Raw genomic sequence first — 20,497 nt, forward strand, 5'->3', positions numbered from 1 at the left:
AACACTTAACAGGTGCAATGAACAGATCAAACAAACCATATATAAACCGTAGGTAACAATAAGTAGGAAACAGAACTAACACTTTTCCTCTTTTCCTTCTTTTACCTCTAGTTCTTTTGGGCTGAAGTAAAATCCTATTTCGTCTCTCACAGGGAGCTATCTTCTCGACTTTTGCTCTGTTACAGCAGTCTAATATGCTTAATATTAATCTAACGCTGCTGGTACAAAGAGAGTATGCTGTCCATCTACAGCAGACAGGTCATGAATTAATTTACAGTGCAGCGAGAGGAAACTTGCTAAGTCTCTACTCGCAGTCTGGTACTCATAATCCCACATCTTCAGTGCTTCCCTGTCTTAACCAGAGAAGCAGGTTGTCAGAGAAGTCTTAGGGAATCAACATAAGATGATTTTAAGAACAGCTTAAATTACGTATTATGTATACGTGGCAGCTGAGAAGCTAAGATGTGGTGTGGTTTGTGGTGGGATCGATGGACTGTGCAACACGAAACACGCGTGGAAGGGCCGGGCAGCAGGCTGATCAACCAGAGCCTTGAGTGGCCAGCTCCCAGCGCAGGGCTGGTGACTGCGGGGGCGCGGCGAGCGGAGCGGAGCCCTCCAGCCGCCGTGCGAGAACGCGAGGCTGCCCCGGCCCGGCCCCGCCGCGGGCGCGCATCCTGCGCTCCGCCGGGAGAGGGCAGCGCTCCCCTCCCGAGGCGCCGAGGGCGGCGGGGCCGCGCACGAGTCCCCGCGGGGCTCTCGCCGCACTTTCCCTGTCCCGTCGAGCTGGTGGCGGGGAGCTGGGGCGACTGCCTCAAGGTCTGCTCCCCAGGAGCCTCCCAGCGCCCGGGGCTGTCACAAAGCACCTTTGTTCCCTCTTCCCGCGGGCTGCCGGGGCGGGGGCGGCGCATCCGCCGGGCCGGGCGCGTCCCGCAGCGCTCCCGCGGGCGGCTCGGCAGCACCGCCTCCGTCCCTCCCTCCCTGCCTCCGTCCCTCTCTGGCCGGCGGCGGCGGAGCCCGGCCCGGAACGCTAGGCGTAGGTAAGGCGGCCGCTGTCCACGGAGAGCGAGGCCGGTCCGCGGCACCTGCTGCCCCGCAGCCCCGGCCCGCGGGCGCTCGGGCGGGGAGCGGTGGATTGTCCCGAGCCTTCGCCGGGGCGCAACGTCGAGCTCCGAGGAGCTGCGGCGTTGTTCCGGCGGCTGGCACGGCGTCCTGTGGCCGCTGTGTGCGGTGCCCCCGGGCGGGTTCCGCTGGTGTCCGGGCAAAGCCTTTGCGTGCGCTGTCATTCGCCTTCCAAAGCACCAAAAGGCAGAGTGGGATTTGAGAAGGGCTTTGTTGTGGTTTTGTTGTTGTTGTTTTTAAATATATGTTGTTGGGTTTTTTTGGGTTTTTTTTTGTTTTTTTAATTCATTATTTTGCCATAGAAGCTACTCTTTTTTTTTTTTTTTCCAGTTCTTGCCCCAATGTGCATGAGGTATTTGGCCTTGATCATAAAGTTGCTTGCCTTTCTCATCCAGAACAAAAGAAGTTTTAAACTTAGTTACTCTTCACTTTTTGAATAGCCAAAATTGTAAAGGAAATGAAAACTTTTCTAATGGTAAAATTCTGAGAAATAACTTTCAAAGCAGTTCTTGGTAGTGTTTTCTTGGGGCACTGCTGTGCGCAGCTTAGAAATGTGCCAGGCTCTAAAACCCTTCTTCATTTTTATGGGCTTAACTCCTGCCTCTGTATCTGATCCTGTACAAAAATGAGTGTAGTTCTTCTCATAAATCTTTTAAGGCACACAGATGTGATGAAAACATAACAGGTATTTTATTTTACAGAAGTAATTTGCTCTTTACTGCACATTGTGGAAATAGGATTTCAGGGGGCATTTTACTTAGAGGGATTTTTCCACGTAAGTAAAAATTGAACTGTATTCTGTGAAATTGGTATGAAAAATTGACAGGACAAAATCTGGTGGAAATACTAGACTATTTAATTGCTTTTATTTTTCCACAATGGTGTTTGAATATTGACTGAAATAAAGAAAATGGTTGTGTTGGTGTATCTTGGTAATAGTGTACCAGGCAACTCATCTGGCCTTCTCGCAAACCTGCAAATTAGACATTTATTCCAATGTTTTACAAAATTTTCAAAAACTTACAGGTTTTCCTACCAATTAGTTGAGTTGTGTCTTTCAGGCTTATCTTCATTAAGACAAGCAGTTATGGCCAAACTACATTAATAGTTAAAAGAGGGTTATAAGGTGGAATAGTTGCCCTTCTCAATGGAAGCTGCTACTTTGATAATCAGAATTACGTTTAATGACTTCTGGTATCAAAAATTTTTTTCTGGCTCTTAGTGCAGAGTTTGTTGCACAGTTCTAGCTGTTCATGAAAGTGGAATACCAGTTACAAAAGTGTTGTTAAACACGCAGAATATCCCCTTGCTTTGTAAGTTACAGCAGTTTGGTGGATGGCCAAACCTGAGGGATGATGAAGTGTCACAGATAGCACTGGAGCCTGCATTTGAATGCATTTGTAGAACCAAAAGTTTCTGGTCCATTTCTTTGCCACCTTGTCAGTAAACTGTACAACTGTGCTGCGTGGACTTTTAAAGAGTTTCTGCTGCTCTGGTCCCATGGCTTCACAGTGCCCAAACTAGGGAGTAGTAAATGCTAAAAGTATTTACTACCAATTATTCTAATTATTTCTAGTTTCACAATTAGAAAACTACTGTCTGTCAGAATGGGTGTTAAAAGGAGTAAGTGAGGTAAGACAGGTGTCCCACGACGTTATCAATCATGTTTTGTTTCAGTAACTGTAGTAATACATTTGGTTTTATTTTTGTCTTGTAATGTATAACCCACGTTTCACATTTTTAAGGTTTCTAAACTCTAGAGACCCATTTTATTTTTAGTTGAAATGAAAATGCTGCATTAAGAATGTTAATACAGGAAGATGTAAAGAATGTATTTCGCCAACCCCAAGAGCAGACTTCTGTCAGAACAGGCATCTGTCAGAAGAGGAGTTTTTTCTGTGTTTTAAAACCCAAGACTATTCTTAAAAGGTTAAGAAGTATGATCCTTTTTTTGAGACTGTTAAATTCCGTTCTAAGGATCATAAAATGGCTGTGCCTTTAACAAATTAATTTGGATATATTTTGATATTTCAGTCGCCCTGAATGGGGTGATTTTTTTAGGAATAATTATCCCAGATTGTTGAAAAGAGTGGTAGTTTAAAAGGCGGTTAGCTGCATTTCTTCTGTTCACTTGCTTCAAGAGCAGCTGATGTCTGGTGAAGTAATCAACACTAGTGCAGACTGCTTAATGATAAATGTGATAGGCAAAGGTTTATTTCACCTCTCAGTTTGAGTACTGTTAGAAGGCAGTAAACAAGTGCTTTTGAAACTACAGGCTGAGGGTTCTGCTCTGTCCTTTCCCTATCCCCCACGTTCTAGATGCTCAGGAGACCCTAGTGAAAAAATGAAAGATATGTCAAAAGCCTTGGCTGTAAAGTTAAATCTCTGACTTTGGGAATGTAGTATTTATTATGCATGTATTTTCAGTTTGCTATTTTTTTCCCTTTCATTTATTTTGTTCAGGGTCTTTTAGTCGGGTCTAGGAAAAGGATCTGTGCTTAAAAGAATGTTCTGTACCATGTTTGACCTGGTGGCTGTGCAGTGTAGTTCCTGGTGCTGGGGAAATTGTGAGCAAGCCTTCGCTGTACCAACATAATGTAACTCAGATGGAATCTGTACATTCAGGAGCACAGTTGAGTTCATTTGCTCTGCTTTTATAGAGGGAGGTTTGTTATTAATGGACACTGGCTTGTCTGTGAGAACCATACTGAAATCTCACTGGTTTTGAAGAGTATTAAGGTCTGAGAAATACAAGCAGTCTTTGCATGGCCAAAAAGAATAAAATGGTGGTAATAGTTAGTGTTACACAGTCAACACACAGAAGAGAGCTCAGTAGAACACCTCTTGATCTGCATGTGCTGCTAGACTTCTACAAGACATTTTGCTAAGACAAATATGTTGGGTTTTAAAGCATTACAAATGATGCTCTGGGGATTCCTGCCTGCCTTCTGGGTGGGACGCACCTTTGCTTTCCTGTTGTTTTGGCTGATCACAAATAAGAGATTTAATGTGCCTGTCTTGATATAGTGGTAATAAGACTAATTCTCAGTGTTCTATAGACATGAGTTTCAATGTGACCATCACCAAAAAGAAATGTAATTAAAAAGGAAAAATTGAATTTCAAGGCACCTGGGAAGCATCATCGAGGGTTTATTTACATAGTATGATATTTTTTACAGTCTGCTGCTTTACAGTTTATGAAACAGCAGGTCTGCGGCACAGAGGTGTGATCTGAAGGGAGAATGTAACAAACAGAACATGAGCAAAGACCTCATGTTTTGTTACCTTTGAATTGATACATGGGAGTAAGAAATTCATCTTTTATACCGCTGCTCACATTTTGCACCTCTCTTTAAGGCACAGTTTGGTGCATGAACTGTGATCTGGCGCAGCTTAATGAGCCATGGAGGCTCGTTGGAGCAGCCACAGAGCACGGAGTTCAGTGAAGTTCATAGAAGTGACTGCTGGATCACAGAGCAGCATCAAAGCCAGAGTCTTCACCTTCTCTGTCTCTTTCTCCCACTGTAATATGCTTTATTTACAGGGAAGAGGAGAGAGTCAAGTTGCCGGTTGTGAGCTGGGTTGCTGTAGGATCAGGAAGTGTCCTTCTGTGTTTAGGAAAACGGTGATGATAGACAGTAGGTGCTAGGTGCAGCCAGTAATAGTCACAGTGTTGGCTGGAGGGTCACCTTGTTAACTGGTAGAAATGCCTTTCTGCTGAGACTTAAAGAATGCTTCCCCTTACCTAATTTCTTTAGTGTGTACAGAGTAAATATCTTTGATAACTGACATCTTAAAATGCAGTTAAGTCAATAATGGATGTTTTTATTTTCCATTGGTTTATTTTCTTACTGTGGTTGTTCTAACATATCCTGATAATTGGGGAACTCATGCTGTAAAATGCTAAAATTTTTAATGTTGAAAAAATCGGAATATTTGACAGTCCCGTAATTGACAACCATTAAATAAAATATTAAGTGAAGGATTTTATATTCCAGTTACACATTGGAATGTCTTGCGTCTGTGATAAAACCCAAGTTGCATGTTGCTGTTTCTTTTATTAGCTTGAGCTGGTTAGGCACTGGCAATAGCATTTGTCACTAGGTTTGAGGGGATATTGTAGATTAAAAAAAATGTTTACTGACCTAAATGATGGTCAAGATTTTTTGCTCATTTTTGTATATTTACCTCTGCCTGACTGAAATCTCTGCTGCAAGTCTCTCCAGTTTGCACCACATCACAGTATATGATTCCATTAAATTAACTGCTAAACTGGATGCTGAAAAGGGGTTTTTTGTGTCTGTAGATGAATTTTGCTACTGCTGCCATTGGCAATGCGGGCAATGCCTGAAACCAGACCTGTTTGTGTGTTAGATGCCTGTTGTGCTGGTTTCTGTGTCAGAGGCACAGATGCCAGAGGAAGGGATCAGGTGTTGCTCTGTGAAATTATGTGCATTCATGATGTTGGGAGCTTGACCCTCCCCTTGCTGTGTGGAGTAGAGCTGGAGAGGATTTGTCTATGTGGCACCTTGTGTGCGCTGGGGGCCCTTGCTTTTTGTGGATCTGGGCAGTTCTTTGCTGTACAGAGGAGGTGAGTGGTGAGTAGTAAGCTGCATGTGATTTTCAGTCCTCGATCTGAAATGGAGGTTGCACAAGCGCTGCACTGTAGCCAGAGCTGAGTATTTCCTCCCTACGTGCATCCTCTTCTTCCTGCCTCTCCCAGCCACTTCCAGCAGCCAGGCTGAGTTACTGTAAGCCCCAGACTTAAGAGGAAAGATGTGAGCATTCATGTGAAATTTTTTTCTAAACAGCCAGGACTCTTCAGAGTGCGAGAAAAGCAAAAGAAGCTGCTTAGTGCTATGCGTTGACATTTATTGATTCTTCTGCAGAAAGCAACGAGTACCATTAGGTACCCCTTTGTATCCAGGAAATACTATTATAAGCTGGTTTGTCAGGAGAGTACACAGGGAAAGTACTGATAGTCTTTCAGCATGGTTCTAGTCAGTGCTATAAGAAAAACATTGATTGGTTCTGATGAGCTAAATCTTCAGGTTATTTACCCAGTCAGGATTCATGTTAGGCTAGGTACTTACTATTTCTGATTGCTCAGGCTCCCAGGGGATCTACAGTGTGACAAAAACAAAGGGTGAAGGGAACAAAAGCCAGGATGGCACCATCTCTCCAGTGAGTTTTATTTGCCAATACAAGTTTCTTGTACTGGTGATGCAATTTTTATCCTTCACAGGAAGAGCTGAGTTATGGTTTCCTGCTCACACTTTCTATAGAAAGGTAGAGTAGACTGGATACCTGCCTTTCTCGTCCTTGCAGAGGAGGAGGATGTTGAGATATATCTTTTGAGGCTTTGGAGGTCATGACAATCATTTGACAAAAGTAACCAAGAGTAGTTCTTATTCTCTTGGCATGGCATAGTTATTTGAATGTGCTCATGTGTTCTTGCAGTGGAGATGGCGGAGTTTAGTTTGGTTGTGTTCCTTTAAAGACTGAGAACCATTGGAGGTGAAGGGGTTTTATACATTGGAATAGAACAGTGGTGTCAGATGGCTGACTGATGTGTCCCTCATTTCAGCCAGCCATGAAGTGGTGCCCACTTCAGAGGAGCAGCAGTAATTGTGAGGTCTGGGATCGATATTAATATGTGTCATCTGTTGTGTAAGTTAACTCTTGTGAGAGGCTCTACCTTAAACTGCTCCTTGTGGAACTAATGTTACTGTTTCTTGTCTTGTAACCCTGTTTTCTTCTGTTCCAACAGGGCTGTGCTTCCCATGCTGCTGCTCTTCAGGTTGGGTTCAGGATGCTGTTGCTGGAAACTGCAGAGCTTTGCTGAAGTGAGATGCCTTGGAGTCAGGTGGGGGATACCTCCTTCTTACACAGAAAATAAGAAACCCCTCTGTCTGGATCTCACTGCCGACTAGGCTGGCTGGATTAGTGTTTGCTTTGATATATTTTTCTTACAATATGAGAGGTTTGGATTTTTTTGGCTGAACCTTTGCAACCAGTGATTTTGTAAAGGATTTTGCCTTGTTTTAGAACTGCAAGAATGTGTGAACTTCTGAATGTACTTGAATCAATGGGCACCAGGGGATGAGGATTAACGAATTTGTGGTTTTAAAGGAGTATATGCTGGGATGGTGGGTGGGTCATTTTCGGTTTCAATTGAAGCTATGCATTTAATTTCTGCATTTGTAGGCAGGGAACTTCTCAAATACCATCTGACTCCTACAAGGATGTACCTATGCATTAACATGCAATTAGCTGCACAACTGTGTTGTTCTTGGAAACACTTCCATTTGTATAAACAAGACCACATCTGAGCTGAGACAGCCCTCTCTTAAGACAGACTCTTTTTTAATAGCCTGTTTCAGCAAGTTGAAGAAGACTTGTGCATAGTTGTTGAGCCCACCTTGCTGCTGTAAAGATAGGGAGTTGCTTCTGGTATGCTTTTCTCTTTTGGAAGGAATACTACTTTTAGACTATGAATTTTGAGGGTGTGGTGAATCTGAAATATAATTATAGAAATCAGAGTTGCTATGATGAGTGTCTTTGTATTAGTTATGATGATGACTTGTCTCAGTAGTTTGCTGTTTATGGCAGTTAAAGCAACCTGCCTTGGGGATACCTTCTATGAAGTTGCTGAAAAAAAAATCAGCACCAGACACTTGGGATATTGGTGTGGAGTAAAAGTTGCTACAATGCAGGTCAAGTTCAAATTTGCTTCTAGAGATAAATGCTGAATTTCCCACTACTTAATTTGTTGCAGCTAGGAGTGTCTCAGCAGCTGGGCTCAACCTGACCTGTTTTGTTTACTGTTTCTATTGTCTGAAATGCATGCAGCATGTTAACTAATACCAGCCATCCCTCCTCCAGCCTTCCGTAGGCATCGTTACATCAGTGTTTTCTCGTTCTGGGGATATTTGGGGTAACTGGATAGCTGATAAGCTTAATATCCTTTTTTTCCCCCTAATTCTGGAAGATGTTGACCTAGTTTGCAGACATGAATCACACATAATGATATCAATGCCTCCTGATGGGTGTGTAATAATTCCACTGGTTTATTGTGTTTGTAGATGCTGTGACAATGGAGTTAAGCTGCTCTGAAGTACCTCTTTATGTAAGTCCTACAACATTAGGCTTCTGCCTGGAGAGTTGCTTTCTTCTGGGTAACAGCTCATTCAAAAGCAGGGTGAATGAAACTAAAAGCCATTCTCTGGTTTTCTGAGACTGGAGGCTGTTGAATGTTGCTGTCTGATGTGGCATGTGTGGAGGTGATAGTTTTCAGAAGTGCAACTCAGCTCTCTGAAAGAAGTTTGAAGTTATTTCCCCTTTGTGATCACTATTTTGTTCTCCTTCAGTATTCTCAATTGCAGTTTTCAAAAGCAGAGTTACTGCCTGTGAAGAGATAACCACTCACCCACTTTCTCACAATTTTGGTTGTTTTTTGCTTACAAAATTCCAAACTACCATTCTCTCAGTTTCCACAAAGCAGGAAATTGTGTGTTATGTAAAAAAATAAGTTGAAATTTGTAATCAAATGGATTTTTTTTCTGCAAAACCCGAAATAATTGCTTAAAATAGATGAACTCAAAGTTAAAAAACAGTTAGTAACATGAATGAGGACATACATTAGATGAACTTAATTTATTTTGTGCCTTCAAGGGGACGTGAATGTGAGTATTAAAACTTGGGAACTCTAGTCATTATTATTTAAAAGCCATAATTTTATTTTTTTACTTGTTCTGCTTTGAAATGAGGGTAGCAGGGATACATGGATGGTGTCTGGGGGAAGATGGGAGGACACTGAATGGTTTTCAAAAGGGTGGTAAAAGATGAAACAAAGGCAGGAAAAAAACCAATTATCTGCTTATTGTTGTGAGATGGGGATGGAAATGGAGTAATACAATAAACTGTATCCTGGAGTATTGAAGGAATATATGGTTGTTAATGCACCAGCGTGAGTTTTCATTGTATTTGTCTTCATTGAGAGTTAAAACCTCAGGCTTGCAAAAATTAGATGTAGTATCTTTAAAGGCATCAGGAGAGAAGTATTTTTGAGGCCTAATGATGTGATGTTTATTGTGTAATGCAAGGCTTTAAAAACAAATTTTTACAGAAAAAGTAATCAGGGACATGCTGATATCTGATCTGACTGATCTGGTATTTTCTCATAAGGTAACTGACCACTTTGCAAAGGCAGTGTAGTGGTTTCAATCCAAGTTGTTGAAAACGAAACATTTGATATTGTGTCTCACAGGAAATTCTTACGGAAGAAAAAGAAGGGGAAGATTAATATAAAGAGATAAAGATATATGGGTACTGCCAGAGCTGTTAGGGTAGAGAGAAAGATACTACAAGTCATAGTCCTTAAGTGTCATACTTAAATCTAGTTCTGTTTAATATTTTGATTATAACCCTATGAACCAGGTGTAGGCTTGCGAAATCTTTGTAAATTTGGTGACATCATGGTTTTGGGAAAAGTTGGTTAGTACTGAGAAGAATTCAGTTATTATGTGGGAAGATTGAATTTTCCTACCTTTTATTTATACCAGTAAAAAGTGGAAAGAATGGTTTAAAACTGGATTTGGAGACTAAAAATGATACATCTCTTAAGAACAAGGGACTCACCAGGGGAAAGATGAGAGAATGTGATTTTAGTTGGGAACATTCACCTCAAGCTTTCCACAAGTGAGAGTCTGTACCAGATCTAAGCTTTGCTGGTTGTGGTCCTGTGCTTTGGTAATTTTCCAGTTGTGGTCTTCAGCCTCTCACCAGCCCAGGTGGATAAATTCCAGAGGGGGCTCCTAACTTGCTAGAAGCCCAGTGAGAGTAGTTTGGATTGCTGCCAACTCATTTTCTTGTGGGGGCAGCAGAGGGAGATGGTGTCTTTCTTCTGGGTCCCCAGTGTCCTAACAAGCCTGAGGTTAGTGGAGAAACATGGGCTACCAGGGACTTGCAGTGGGAGCACCTGGGGTGAGTTTCCCAGAACCTGGGATTGTAGTAATTTTTTAACAGCCTCCTATATTTATTTCTGTGTATATGTGTGAGAAAGATTGAAGGTTTTCTCTCAACTCCCATCTGAAACTTGGAGAAATCTTAGCAGACCTTGTACTGATCATTTGAGGTTGATGTAGTTATTGTAATGAGTTGAAAGTATTGCAGCTTCACAATCTTGCCCGTCACAATATTGTTCATAATCTGAGTGCCTTTTCAGCTTGTTTGGGAAGATTGAAGAGTTCTGTTCATCCTGAAAAATCCTTGAGTCAGGGCATATATCTTCTGTTAGTTAGATCCAATTATTTAATCAGTTCTGGAAACTCCTTCCCACTGCTTCTGCTTTATTTGCTTGACTTTGTTGGAAAACACAATCAAATCAGTATTTAAATTAAACATGATAGCCCTTTCTGATTATTCAGTTCCTTAGTCAGTTTTAATTAAAGAGTTCTCTGGCAAGCTGAGCTTGTCTAAATGCTGTTCCATCTCCTTTGTTAAACACTGCTTTCATCCCTCATAAGCATCTCAGGGATAGAGAAAACTTCTCTGGAAAACTGAGGGGACATGACAAATACTTGCACTGCAGTGAATTTAGGTATTTCTCTGATGTATTCCAGTCCCTTCTAAAGGACCACAGTGGAACTGCAGAATACCATGTCATGGTAATTGCACACTCTTCTTCACATGCAACTTCAGAGATGTCAAGCATATGGTTCTAACACATTATTTTCCACAAGAAAAGTGGAAGAGATCAAAAGGTAGGAAATAATCCCTTCTTTCCAGCCTCCTTTAAAGCATAGGCTTTGTTCATTGAGAGAGGGAGAAATCTGCTGGGTCCAAAATTAGAATGCTTTTCACACTGTATGTAAACATGCTTAGCATCCATATCCAGTGGGTTTTACCCTCTTCTTCTTTGTAAGAATGCCTGTTTTGAGAGTCTTGTATTTCATGTCAGATTATCTGAGAATAACTGCAGTTTTGTGTTTATAATACACATTTTTAAAGATGATACGCAAGGTACTTTGTTGACTCACTATATGTGAACAGCTGTTAACACAGCTGGAGAATGTGTCCATACTGCGCTGCTACTTCAAGCTGTCACACTTCAGCAGTACTGAATTTCTTGGCAAATCTAGAATAGTGTGTGTAATCTTACTGGCTGGGTGATGGCTGTTCTTTTTTGTTACATAAGAGGGAATGCTTTCTGAAAGCTCAAGGACCTCACTGATTTAATACAATTTTTGTGAAATATCATTTAAAAATACTCTGTGTAATTAGCCCATTTTGAAAATGCATTATTTAATACCCTTCTTCTGTATGTAGTTTTTGTGGCAGCAGTACATTAAAATCTAATTACAGCGCACATCAATACCATGATTCAAGAAATAAATGGTAATGAAACAGAAAATCAGGTATTTGAAGCACATCTCCTCAGTTAATTTGAGGAGCCTGTTTCTGGATTCTAGACAGCAAATTACTGTTAACCACTCTATAAAACTACTCTTTATAAGCCAGTCTAGTTTTCAGGGTTGACTAGCCAAGAATAAACTGAAATTTCATAGACATCTCTTCTTTTGATGCTAATAATACATCATTTAAGTATATAGAACTTGAATGTAAGTAGCTTTTGCCCTCCTAAATTATGCGTTTTTTAAAACTGATAGAAATTAAATTATATTCAGCCAATTCTTTCTGTAAGAAGTGCAGCAAGCTGAGTTTTTCATTTAATTGTGTACTAAAGACAGTATATGGAATAAGACCTCACTATCTTCAGGCAGACACTGGTCTCATTGTATATGGAAAAAAGACTATTCATGAAAGATGGAAGATAAAAGCAAAATATTTGATGAAGCAGCCTTCAGATATTAAAGAATTTATGTATGGCAGTTGTTCCTCCTATTTTAAGCAGGTTTTAGTGTGGAGAAACAAATCTCCCTCATGGAAAATCATTCCTTCTTATTTAATGGTAGCTAACTGGTTTTTGTTTGTTTTAAAGAAATGTTATTGATTACCAGCTTTGATATTGGCAAAGAAATACCTTGCTGCCATGGGGCAAACATAATGTGGAGGTAGTGAGCTCTCAAGAGCAGTAAATAAGTGTTCTCAGAAGTTTGTAAATTATTCTCTGCTGGGAGCCTTATGAATGTTTCCCATGGGAGCTGGAGAGATAAATAAAGAAATGCTGAGCCACAGAGTATATCCCCATCAGTTTCTTGTAGACACCAAAGGGACCTCACCTCTGCAGGAGATGGTGCTGAAGGTTATGTGTCTGTCTTTCCAAAGGGGCTTTTGGATGTTAATTCTCTGGGAAGAGGCAGGAACACAGGCTCCTAGCTTTGGGACTCAGGATCTCCCGGAAAAGAAAACTTCCACTTGCTCCTGTGCTGCAAGGTGCTTACTATTCTCAAAGTGCACTTTTCTAAGGTATTGCATGCTCCTATGTACAACCACTGGAGCTGGCTAAAAGGCCTCAAGGTCTAATCTTAATTAACTTCTCTTGTGTTCTGTTATACAATGTCTCCCTCTTAAGGTGTCTCTGCTCGTTTGTTTTTACTTGGGGACAGTTTTGTTTCTGACACTGTTACAGCTTCCTTGGTGAAGCATAGGTGCCAAGGAGAGAGAGGTGCTTAGTACTGATGTATGGAAGTATTCCTGCAGTGAGGTTTTGGAGGGTTTCTCTGCCTGGGTTGGGAAGGGCAGAGAGTAGGATGTGGCACCAGGCTGCTTGCAGCCACAGCGTCTGATGGCCTGGTGATTCTCACACGTGGGATAAGCTCAGTGACGGTCTTTGCCTGGACTGGGCGTGGAAAGTGCCCAGCATGATTCCAGCATGCTTTTGCATGATTTGAGTAGGAAGTGGCAGTAGGACTTACGTATTGATTGTGAGTAGCTGATTTTCTCCCTCGCCAAGCTGTTTGCTTTCCTAGTTCCTCCATACTGTACTAACAGTTGATGTGCAAAGAGATAAGTTCCTATGGTTGGATACAGCTTTTGTATTTGCTGCTCTTGCCAGGTATTCAGTGTCTTCTAGCCAGCCCTTTGTGGAAAAAGACAATTTCTAGCCTGTCTTGGCAATTCTGTGTTTTCATGTTCTTTGCTGTTGCAGTGGGGCTGGCCGTAATTCTGGGCCTACCAACGAGGCTGAAATGACTGCCTTACTTAGACTTCAAAACACAAAACAGAACTGTGGTTTAAAATGTAAATGTGTGTTGGCCTTTCAGCGTGCCTTTGCTAATGCACAGAGCTGTGTTGGCCTCATCCAGCTGGAGTCAGGAGTACTTTGCTGTTGTCTGCTGTGGGAGCCTGGTCGGGTCTGTCTTGGGAAGCCTGCGTGGGGGTGCACAAAAGAGTGTGCACAGGCTGGCCTCTGGATGCAGACTTGCTGCCAGAGTGAGACTGAGGAAATACATCTGAAAGAATGGGAACAATTTAGAAAGATACGAAAGCAAAGAATGGGTGCTTCAAAGCATGTCCATCACCAGGCAGATGCTTTTTGTTCCTGTGGTATATTATTTTTCCTTTGTTTTCCCCTCAGTCCTTAAATTAAGATTTTTCTGGGCATGGACTTTGTGCTTACATGTATTTGTGTAGTGTCTGCAACAGTAGAGCCCTGATACTACACAGGACGTGAGAATAATAACTAGTCTGGTTTGTATATTTTAAATCAAGTCAACTGAAAGAGATTACTCCTTTTCTTTTAGTCAGCAGTTGCATGCCAGAAGGGATGTTAATTTTCTTATTGCAGAAATTTTATGACCTGTGTTAACAGCACATTCTTAAGCTTTTTAATTCCTCTCTATTACTTGATGCATGAACATAAATTGTTTTGTCACTGACAGCAAAACACTGAATGATATTTTCAACGATAGACCAGAAAGAACATTAATGCATGTTTTGGCAATGGCCTTGAATATTTTTTGCTTTTTCGTCTGCCTTCTCCCCTCTCCTTTCTGCTAAAAGCACTCCAGATATTTTTAGTTCTATCCAGTGGTTCCAGACTTAAAAGATACACCATTTATTTATTTATTTATTAATTACTTATTTATTAGTTTGCCATATGGGACTCTCAAAATTTTTCTGTGCCTTACCTGTTGTCTAGGTTTGATTATGAGCTAAACACAGCTTTAAGACCGGTGGTGCCAAGGTAAGGAAAACAGGGTCAGTTTGATGTAAAGTGCTGATTTGCTGTAGACTTTTCCTGTGGTTCAGATTGTTTAAAAACACTGATAGATTAATTCTGCATGGGTTGTCAGTTCCATGACTGTCTCTCACACTGCTGCCGATGTAGACCAGGCATAAAAAGCACAAAGCCAGCATAAGCTCTGTATCATGTGCTCTCACTAATTCAGCAAAAATGAGATTGTGTTCCCAGGTCTGGCATGGGTCAGGTTAGTGTGGCTGGATGTTGCTTATGGTGACGTGGAAGTGGTGTTGCTGCCAGCTGTGTCTTAAATTGAGCAAAGGGCTGGTTAAGAGGGTTAAACAGAAGAAACTGGACTGAGGAAAACAGTTTTTTATGGTAAGATAATGCTGTAGAAAATAAGAACCTGCAAAGCATCTGAGCATATTGCATGTGCACTGAATGAAAAGCATCATATGTCTAATATATGTTTCTTTATAAGTGGATAATATTAGAGGCAACTTAACAGTGCACAGTAGCATAGAGACTTGCAGATATATATATGTCATGATCTATTACTGGTTTTCTTCTTTTTAGGGGAAATATATTTAGTTTTGCAGTAAATGAGAAGTATTTTAAAGGCCTGTTTGGTTTTTTTTTTTGGTTGTTGTTTTGTTTTGTTTTGTTTTAATTCTGTTGGATTCTAGTTCCTTTTCCTGAAGACAGCTCTTGCAGTTCTCAACAAAAAACCGTTTTTTTTCTATCTGTGTCTCTGAAGAGAGTGAACCTATGTTGAGGCTAGTGAGGAGGTAGAAGGTATAACTCATTTTGAGACATCAGCTTTGGGTAACAGCCAGTGTCTGCAACTTCAGAAACTCCCAATACAGCAGATGTATTTCAGTTTGTCACTGAAGGGGGAGTATTGCAATAAGCTTGATTGAAAACCCACAAGGTTAAAGGATGGTCTCCTCTTAAACCCCGACAACATAAACCACACCCTTCATCTCTCTTCTCTTTATCAAGGCCAAGGACTTGTTAAGCCGTTAAAGAAGCACAAAGCATGTACCAGGTGCGGAAGGTGGGAGAGGCCAGACGGGATTGTTTGGGTGGGAGGAAGCTCACAGTACTGTGTGTTAGGGAACTATGTGAGTGGTGTTTTCACGCACAGGATGGGGAAAATCCATCTCTGAGGAGTAAACTTGGGCAGCTTTGATCCTGCTGTGAGGCAGGGGAGTCAGCTAGTTAACTTGTGAGGATCTCCTCCATCCTTTGCTTGGAGTGTACTTTTGTCATCAGTTTGGATGTAAGAGAGTGCTTAATTTTTTTCCAGTTTATGTGGGCTACTTAGTCAAAAAGGTGGTGTACTTCTACCAGTACTTACTTTTTTCTTTTAAAAAGGCACTGCATCTAAACCAAAGTGAGGAACTTCCTGCTTTTTCACATCAAAAGACGGAAGCTTGTCTGTCTTCATTAGGAAATTTCTCTGTTAGTGCTTTTCTATTCAGGATAGTGCTGGGACCTTGCTAGAGGCATCCTTCAGATTTTATTTTGGTGGTCACCGAATACTTTTTTTCTCACTTTTTTGACAAGAACAGAGAGCTGCCTCAGCTGCTCATCAGTAGACTTTCTGTGTGCTGTATTGCCTTAAGCACCTGTGGGGGTGATGCTTCTTACTTATGCCTGGAGGTATCTGTGCAAATGCATCCTCTACACTTCTGAGAAACCTGCCACATGCTTAACAAGTACCTACAGGTAGTTGGTGCATAAAGCTGATGTGGTTTGGAGAACCTGCTGTGGTCCGTTTCCCACATGTTGGCAGTGTATAGTCCACAGGTTCAGGGGCTGAAGACCAGTCTTGAGCAGATAAGTGAGGTTCTCAGGTGCTGGTGAAGTTTTGCAGTATAAATCAGCAGAGGACTGGCTCTTCTTGAAGCAACTCTGCATGCATATTTAATTTTTATAAAAGTGTATTTGTGGGCTTTTGGACAATATGTAATATTAAATATAACCCTATCAACACATACCTTGTCTTCAGGTTTGTATGCGGAGTTATGCTTATGGGGTTACTCTGGATAGAAAAAAAACCCATACTCAGTTGCTTCTTCCCTTAAGTTATTAAACGGGGGGAAAAGCCACCCTGTTTTTGTTTTGGATATTTTTAGCTATACAGTTAGAAAGTTAATGGTTCTAGAAATGTTCAGCTTTTATCTCCTATGTTTTTCAGTTTGTAACTTCTGTCCTTCCCTATATGTAGTTGCTGTTTCGTTGTGTGCTGAATCCCACTGCATTCAATTCAGTTGGTGTGCATGATTTCTTAAGCAAGTCGATAACTGCATTTACTGCAATCTGTAGACAAGGTCTGTCTGGTGGACGGTATAAAAACATCACACAACATTGGAAAGACCAGTTTATAACTTTTTTCTTGTTGTTAATGATTTGAATATGATTGATTTGTGCTCATTTAGAATTTCCCTACTGCTATTTTAGCATCTTTTGTGTAGAAGTGTTCACAGTTGCAGCTGAGTTGCAGAAGGGTCATTAAAACTTTATGCTACTGTTCTTGTCCAAGCACAAGTAAAATACAAACATTTTCTGAAGTGAGTCTTCTCAACAGTGAAAAAATATTTATGTGAAATTGCAGTGGCCAGTAGCAGCTGACATAGAGGAAAATATTCCCATTATTGCTGTCAATGCTGGGGGATTTGCACTTACTTCAGTGTGTTGGGAATTGCATTTTGGAAACAAACAAGTCATTGCTTCACCTCAGGACTTAAATATTTTTATTAGAGAATGTAATTACTAAGCTGTTACTTTTTTTGTCCTGTTACGTTTAGAGATGATATCCTTGAAAGCCCTGGATAAAACATTATTTCTCGAGCTATTATGCTACATGCATAATTTGGTAAAGAAATTTTAGAATGTGTTTTACTTTAGAATGTGTTATTTTTATGGTAAAAGGCTGCTGGGAAAGTAGATTTATCCAGGCTGTGTGTGCAAGGATAGAGAGCAACTGTTGAAATTTAAGTGTTAGCCAGCATGGTGGCCTGGATCTAAAGTCCACTAAAGATTTTTTTGTCTTGCAGCTGTTTTGCTGGGGCAAGTTCCTGGTGAGGAAGATGGTGTTTCTAAAAGGTTTTAAAGTGGAAGAAGCTCAGTTCAGGTTAATGGCTAATTTTTGGTTAAGGCATAGAGTGTCTTGCAGCAGGCTGAGGATGAGGCACAGTGGAAGTGCCATGGTCAAACCTTCAGCTCCTCCTGCCTGCCTGGGTGCTGCCATGTTTCAGCTGTGAGGGATTGCTACCCGCAATTGCTACCCTCTTGTCCTCACAAAGAGCCTGCCTCAGTCCCTTGCTGGGATGCAGAACAGGGTTGGAAGAGTGTCTGGAGGTGGGAGCTCTTCTCCCAAGTCTGGCCTTTGCTGCTCCCTACCCAGGACAGGGGGTTCAGGAGACCTTGCTGCTGCAAGACTGACATGGCTCTCAGGTGCCCTAGACAAACCAAGGGAAAATGTATGTCTGAAAAACCTGTTTTGTGACACTGAAAGAGTGCATAGACCTATAAATCTTGCTAAAAACACAAACCTTGCTAATCTCCTCCCTGGTGCCAATGCCAGGACAGTGTTTTCTGTGGTAATAAAAGATAGGCTTTACTTTATGGATCCCAGAGAGGTAAAAACTAACACTTCTTCAGCCACAGGTTTAATGTGTTCAGACTTGGGACTGTGTCTCTCTTAAGTCACCCTTAACTGCAGTGTCTTCTCCTCAATTCCCCTGTATGCTTTCCTGGTTTTTATTTCAAGGATTACAGTGACAATCTTGGCTCTCATTAAATCAATGTCAGAACTCCTCTTGGCTGCAATGGGCTGAGGGCTTCTCCCAAGTTCTTTTTCTTCAGTTTTCTGGTATCTTTTTGCAGTCAAAGGTGTTGATGTGGCTGCCTGAAGTTCTCTGCTGTTACAGGCCTGTATGGTGTTTGAGAGGTCTCCAGTTTCCATGTGTTCCTGTGGTGGCTCTGTAGAGCGGAATATCTTTTTGTAGCCATGCAGATGTAAACCTAAGTAAGATAATGGCTGGTTGGTCTCAGTAAGTGCCCTTCGACTTTAAAATTTCCTTCCACTACAAGTGCATCAGAATCAACACAGTGTGAGCTTGAGGCAAGGACCTTCCCCAGCATCTACCTGAGAAACCAGCTATGGCCAGGGACTGTGTTTATTTGCTGAGATGGTGAAGTGGCACATCCTTGCCCTTGCTTTGATTAAGTGAGAACTGGGCAATCTGAGGTTCGTGTGGACCCTGAAACCATGCTTAAGCATACCTACACGTAGAAACCAAGCTCTTAACTCTCTGTTATATTTTCCTAAGTTTGTGAGGATATGGATAATCTTACTAATGCAATGAAAGAGTTGGGAGAGAGGTTGAACTGTTGTTAAATGAATGAATCTGTGAAAATCGTGTCAAAGACATCTAGCAACTGGATTGTCAAGAATCTGGCCCTTCTGGATCCATGTTCCCACAGCTGCCTCGTATTCAGTGTACTTGGCCACCTTTCCAAATATGAGACGCCTGTGTTACTTACCTTGTTTGGGTTTTGGTATCTAGAGGATAAGCTTAAATTTTGTCTTTAGAAATGTAGAAGAAACATGTTAGTTGAGATGTGTTTCCAGTTTCAGTGTCTGGAACAAACTCAGACCAAACATCACTTTGTAGGAGGACAGTGTTCTCATTTCAGGTGGTGTGTGTTTTGTAATCTCTTTCTGTTGGTTTTGCTCTTTTGTACTGATACGTGAGCTAGGGCTTAATTACCTACTTTTACATGCCGGTAAGCATAATTTTATTTTCTTTGCACTTTACTAATAAGTCAGTGCCACAGTTTTTTTGCAGACTTGAGAAGGTGCTTTGCTCATGCCTTGCAGAATGGGTTGTGAAGTAGTGGAGAAGCCCTTCTCCCACATGTAGTGAGAATGCTGCTGTGCAAATGACTTTAATGCGTGTGAATTTCTCATTGAACTCCCGGAAAAGTGTTTCACTGTTGTTTATATAGACCATTTAATTGTTGTAACAGTTAAGTGAATATGGTTTGATTGAAAACCCAGATTGAGCACTCTGGCTCTGCCAGGAAGCAGTGCTTTTACATAAGAGGTGTCATCTTCCAAAAAAGTCTGGGACAGCCTTGTGAAGCGGGGAGACATTTCTTTGGTGGAGCTACTTTACTGTGTCTCATTGCAAGATCCAGCCCACTTCCCTCCTCCATGAGTGCCTTGCTAGGAAAGGAGGAGTAAGATGGGAGCTGGAATTGCTCTCTTTCCTGTGACTCTGAGTTAATTTGTCTGTGGAGGAAAGATCTGTTCAGGTAGTTCCTGCTGCAGCCTGCTCTTGGGGCTGGACTGACCTTGCCTGAGGGACCCAGGATATAAATGCTTCTGCAGGGATTTGGTATAAAACCTGCATACTTTCTCAAAGTATTTTTCTATGTAGGAGTTTTGTAGGATGGACTGCAAGTGATCTTTGTTTGTAGAAAAAAAAGTGATTAAATAGTTCCTGGTATATGTTTGGCTTCACAGAGAGACAATTTGAAAGTAAACTGATACATGTTTTAGTAGCAGCAGCAGCAAGAAGAAATATCTTTGAATGGAGCAACATGAAACAAGAACATCTGAAGACAGGATGGAATGTGCTGGAGAAAATGCTAAGAGCTTGCATGAAATAACTGTTTCTGATGCCAGGTGTGATAACCATACAGCATCAAAAATAATTCCACTATTTCTTTCTGTGTTATCTCTGAATCATCTGCTGTAATACAGGGTTTAACTCTCTTTTTGGATCATGTGAGATTTTCCAATTGAATCACTTAATTATTTGGCCAGATACAAGCTAGCTGCCAATTTGCCTTCCTTTTGTAAAATCTCTGCTTAAATGACCACGACTTTCATTTTCTGGAGTGTTGTAAAGAGTGAGCTCTATAAAACTTGGTTTTTATTACGTACACACGAGCTTTCCACTCTCTTTTCCCCCTCTAGACAAGGATTTGTGAAATTCTCCCTCGTGCCTATACATTATGTGAAGTAATTAGTTGAAGATGTTTCTCTATCCTTAGTGAACCCAAGTTAACCTTTATTAAAAAGCAGCAGTATGGCTACAATTTGGCTTGATTTTTTTTTTCCCCCCAACAGCATCTAATTAAGTGAGAAATGTTTCCACAGAGTATCTCCCTTGTTTCATGTAGTTACAGCAAAGAAAACATGAAAGCTGTCTG

The 20,497-nt window shown here is 41.3% G+C and overlaps 1 protein-coding gene across 5 annotated transcripts in view; it reads left to right on the forward strand.

Moving 5' to 3' along the window:
- Nucleotides 1-949: 949 nt before the first annotated feature.
- ARHGEF28 (Rho guanine nucleotide exchange factor 28) overlaps nt 950-20,497 on the forward strand; it is a 117,863-nt gene continuing 98,315 nt past the window's right edge. For all 5 annotated transcript variants that reach the window (XM_032096682.1, XM_032096684.1, XM_032096683.1 and 2 more), the window contains exons 1-3: nt 950-1,037; nt 6,890-6,985; nt 8,205-8,248. In XM_032096682.1, coding sequence (XP_031952573.1) covers nt 8,216-8,248 — 33 coding nt within the window. In that variant the 5' untranslated portion in view covers nt 950-1,037; nt 6,890-6,985; nt 8,205-8,215. The remainder of the gene's footprint in view (nt 1,038-6,889; nt 6,986-8,204; nt 8,249-20,497) is intronic.

The sequence above is a fragment of the Corvus moneduloides genome, chromosome Z (genome assembly GCF_009650955.1).
Source record: "Corvus moneduloides isolate bCorMon1 chromosome Z, bCorMon1.pri, whole genome shotgun sequence".
NCBI classification, from domain to species: Eukaryota; Metazoa; Chordata; class Aves; order Passeriformes; family Corvidae; genus Corvus; species Corvus moneduloides.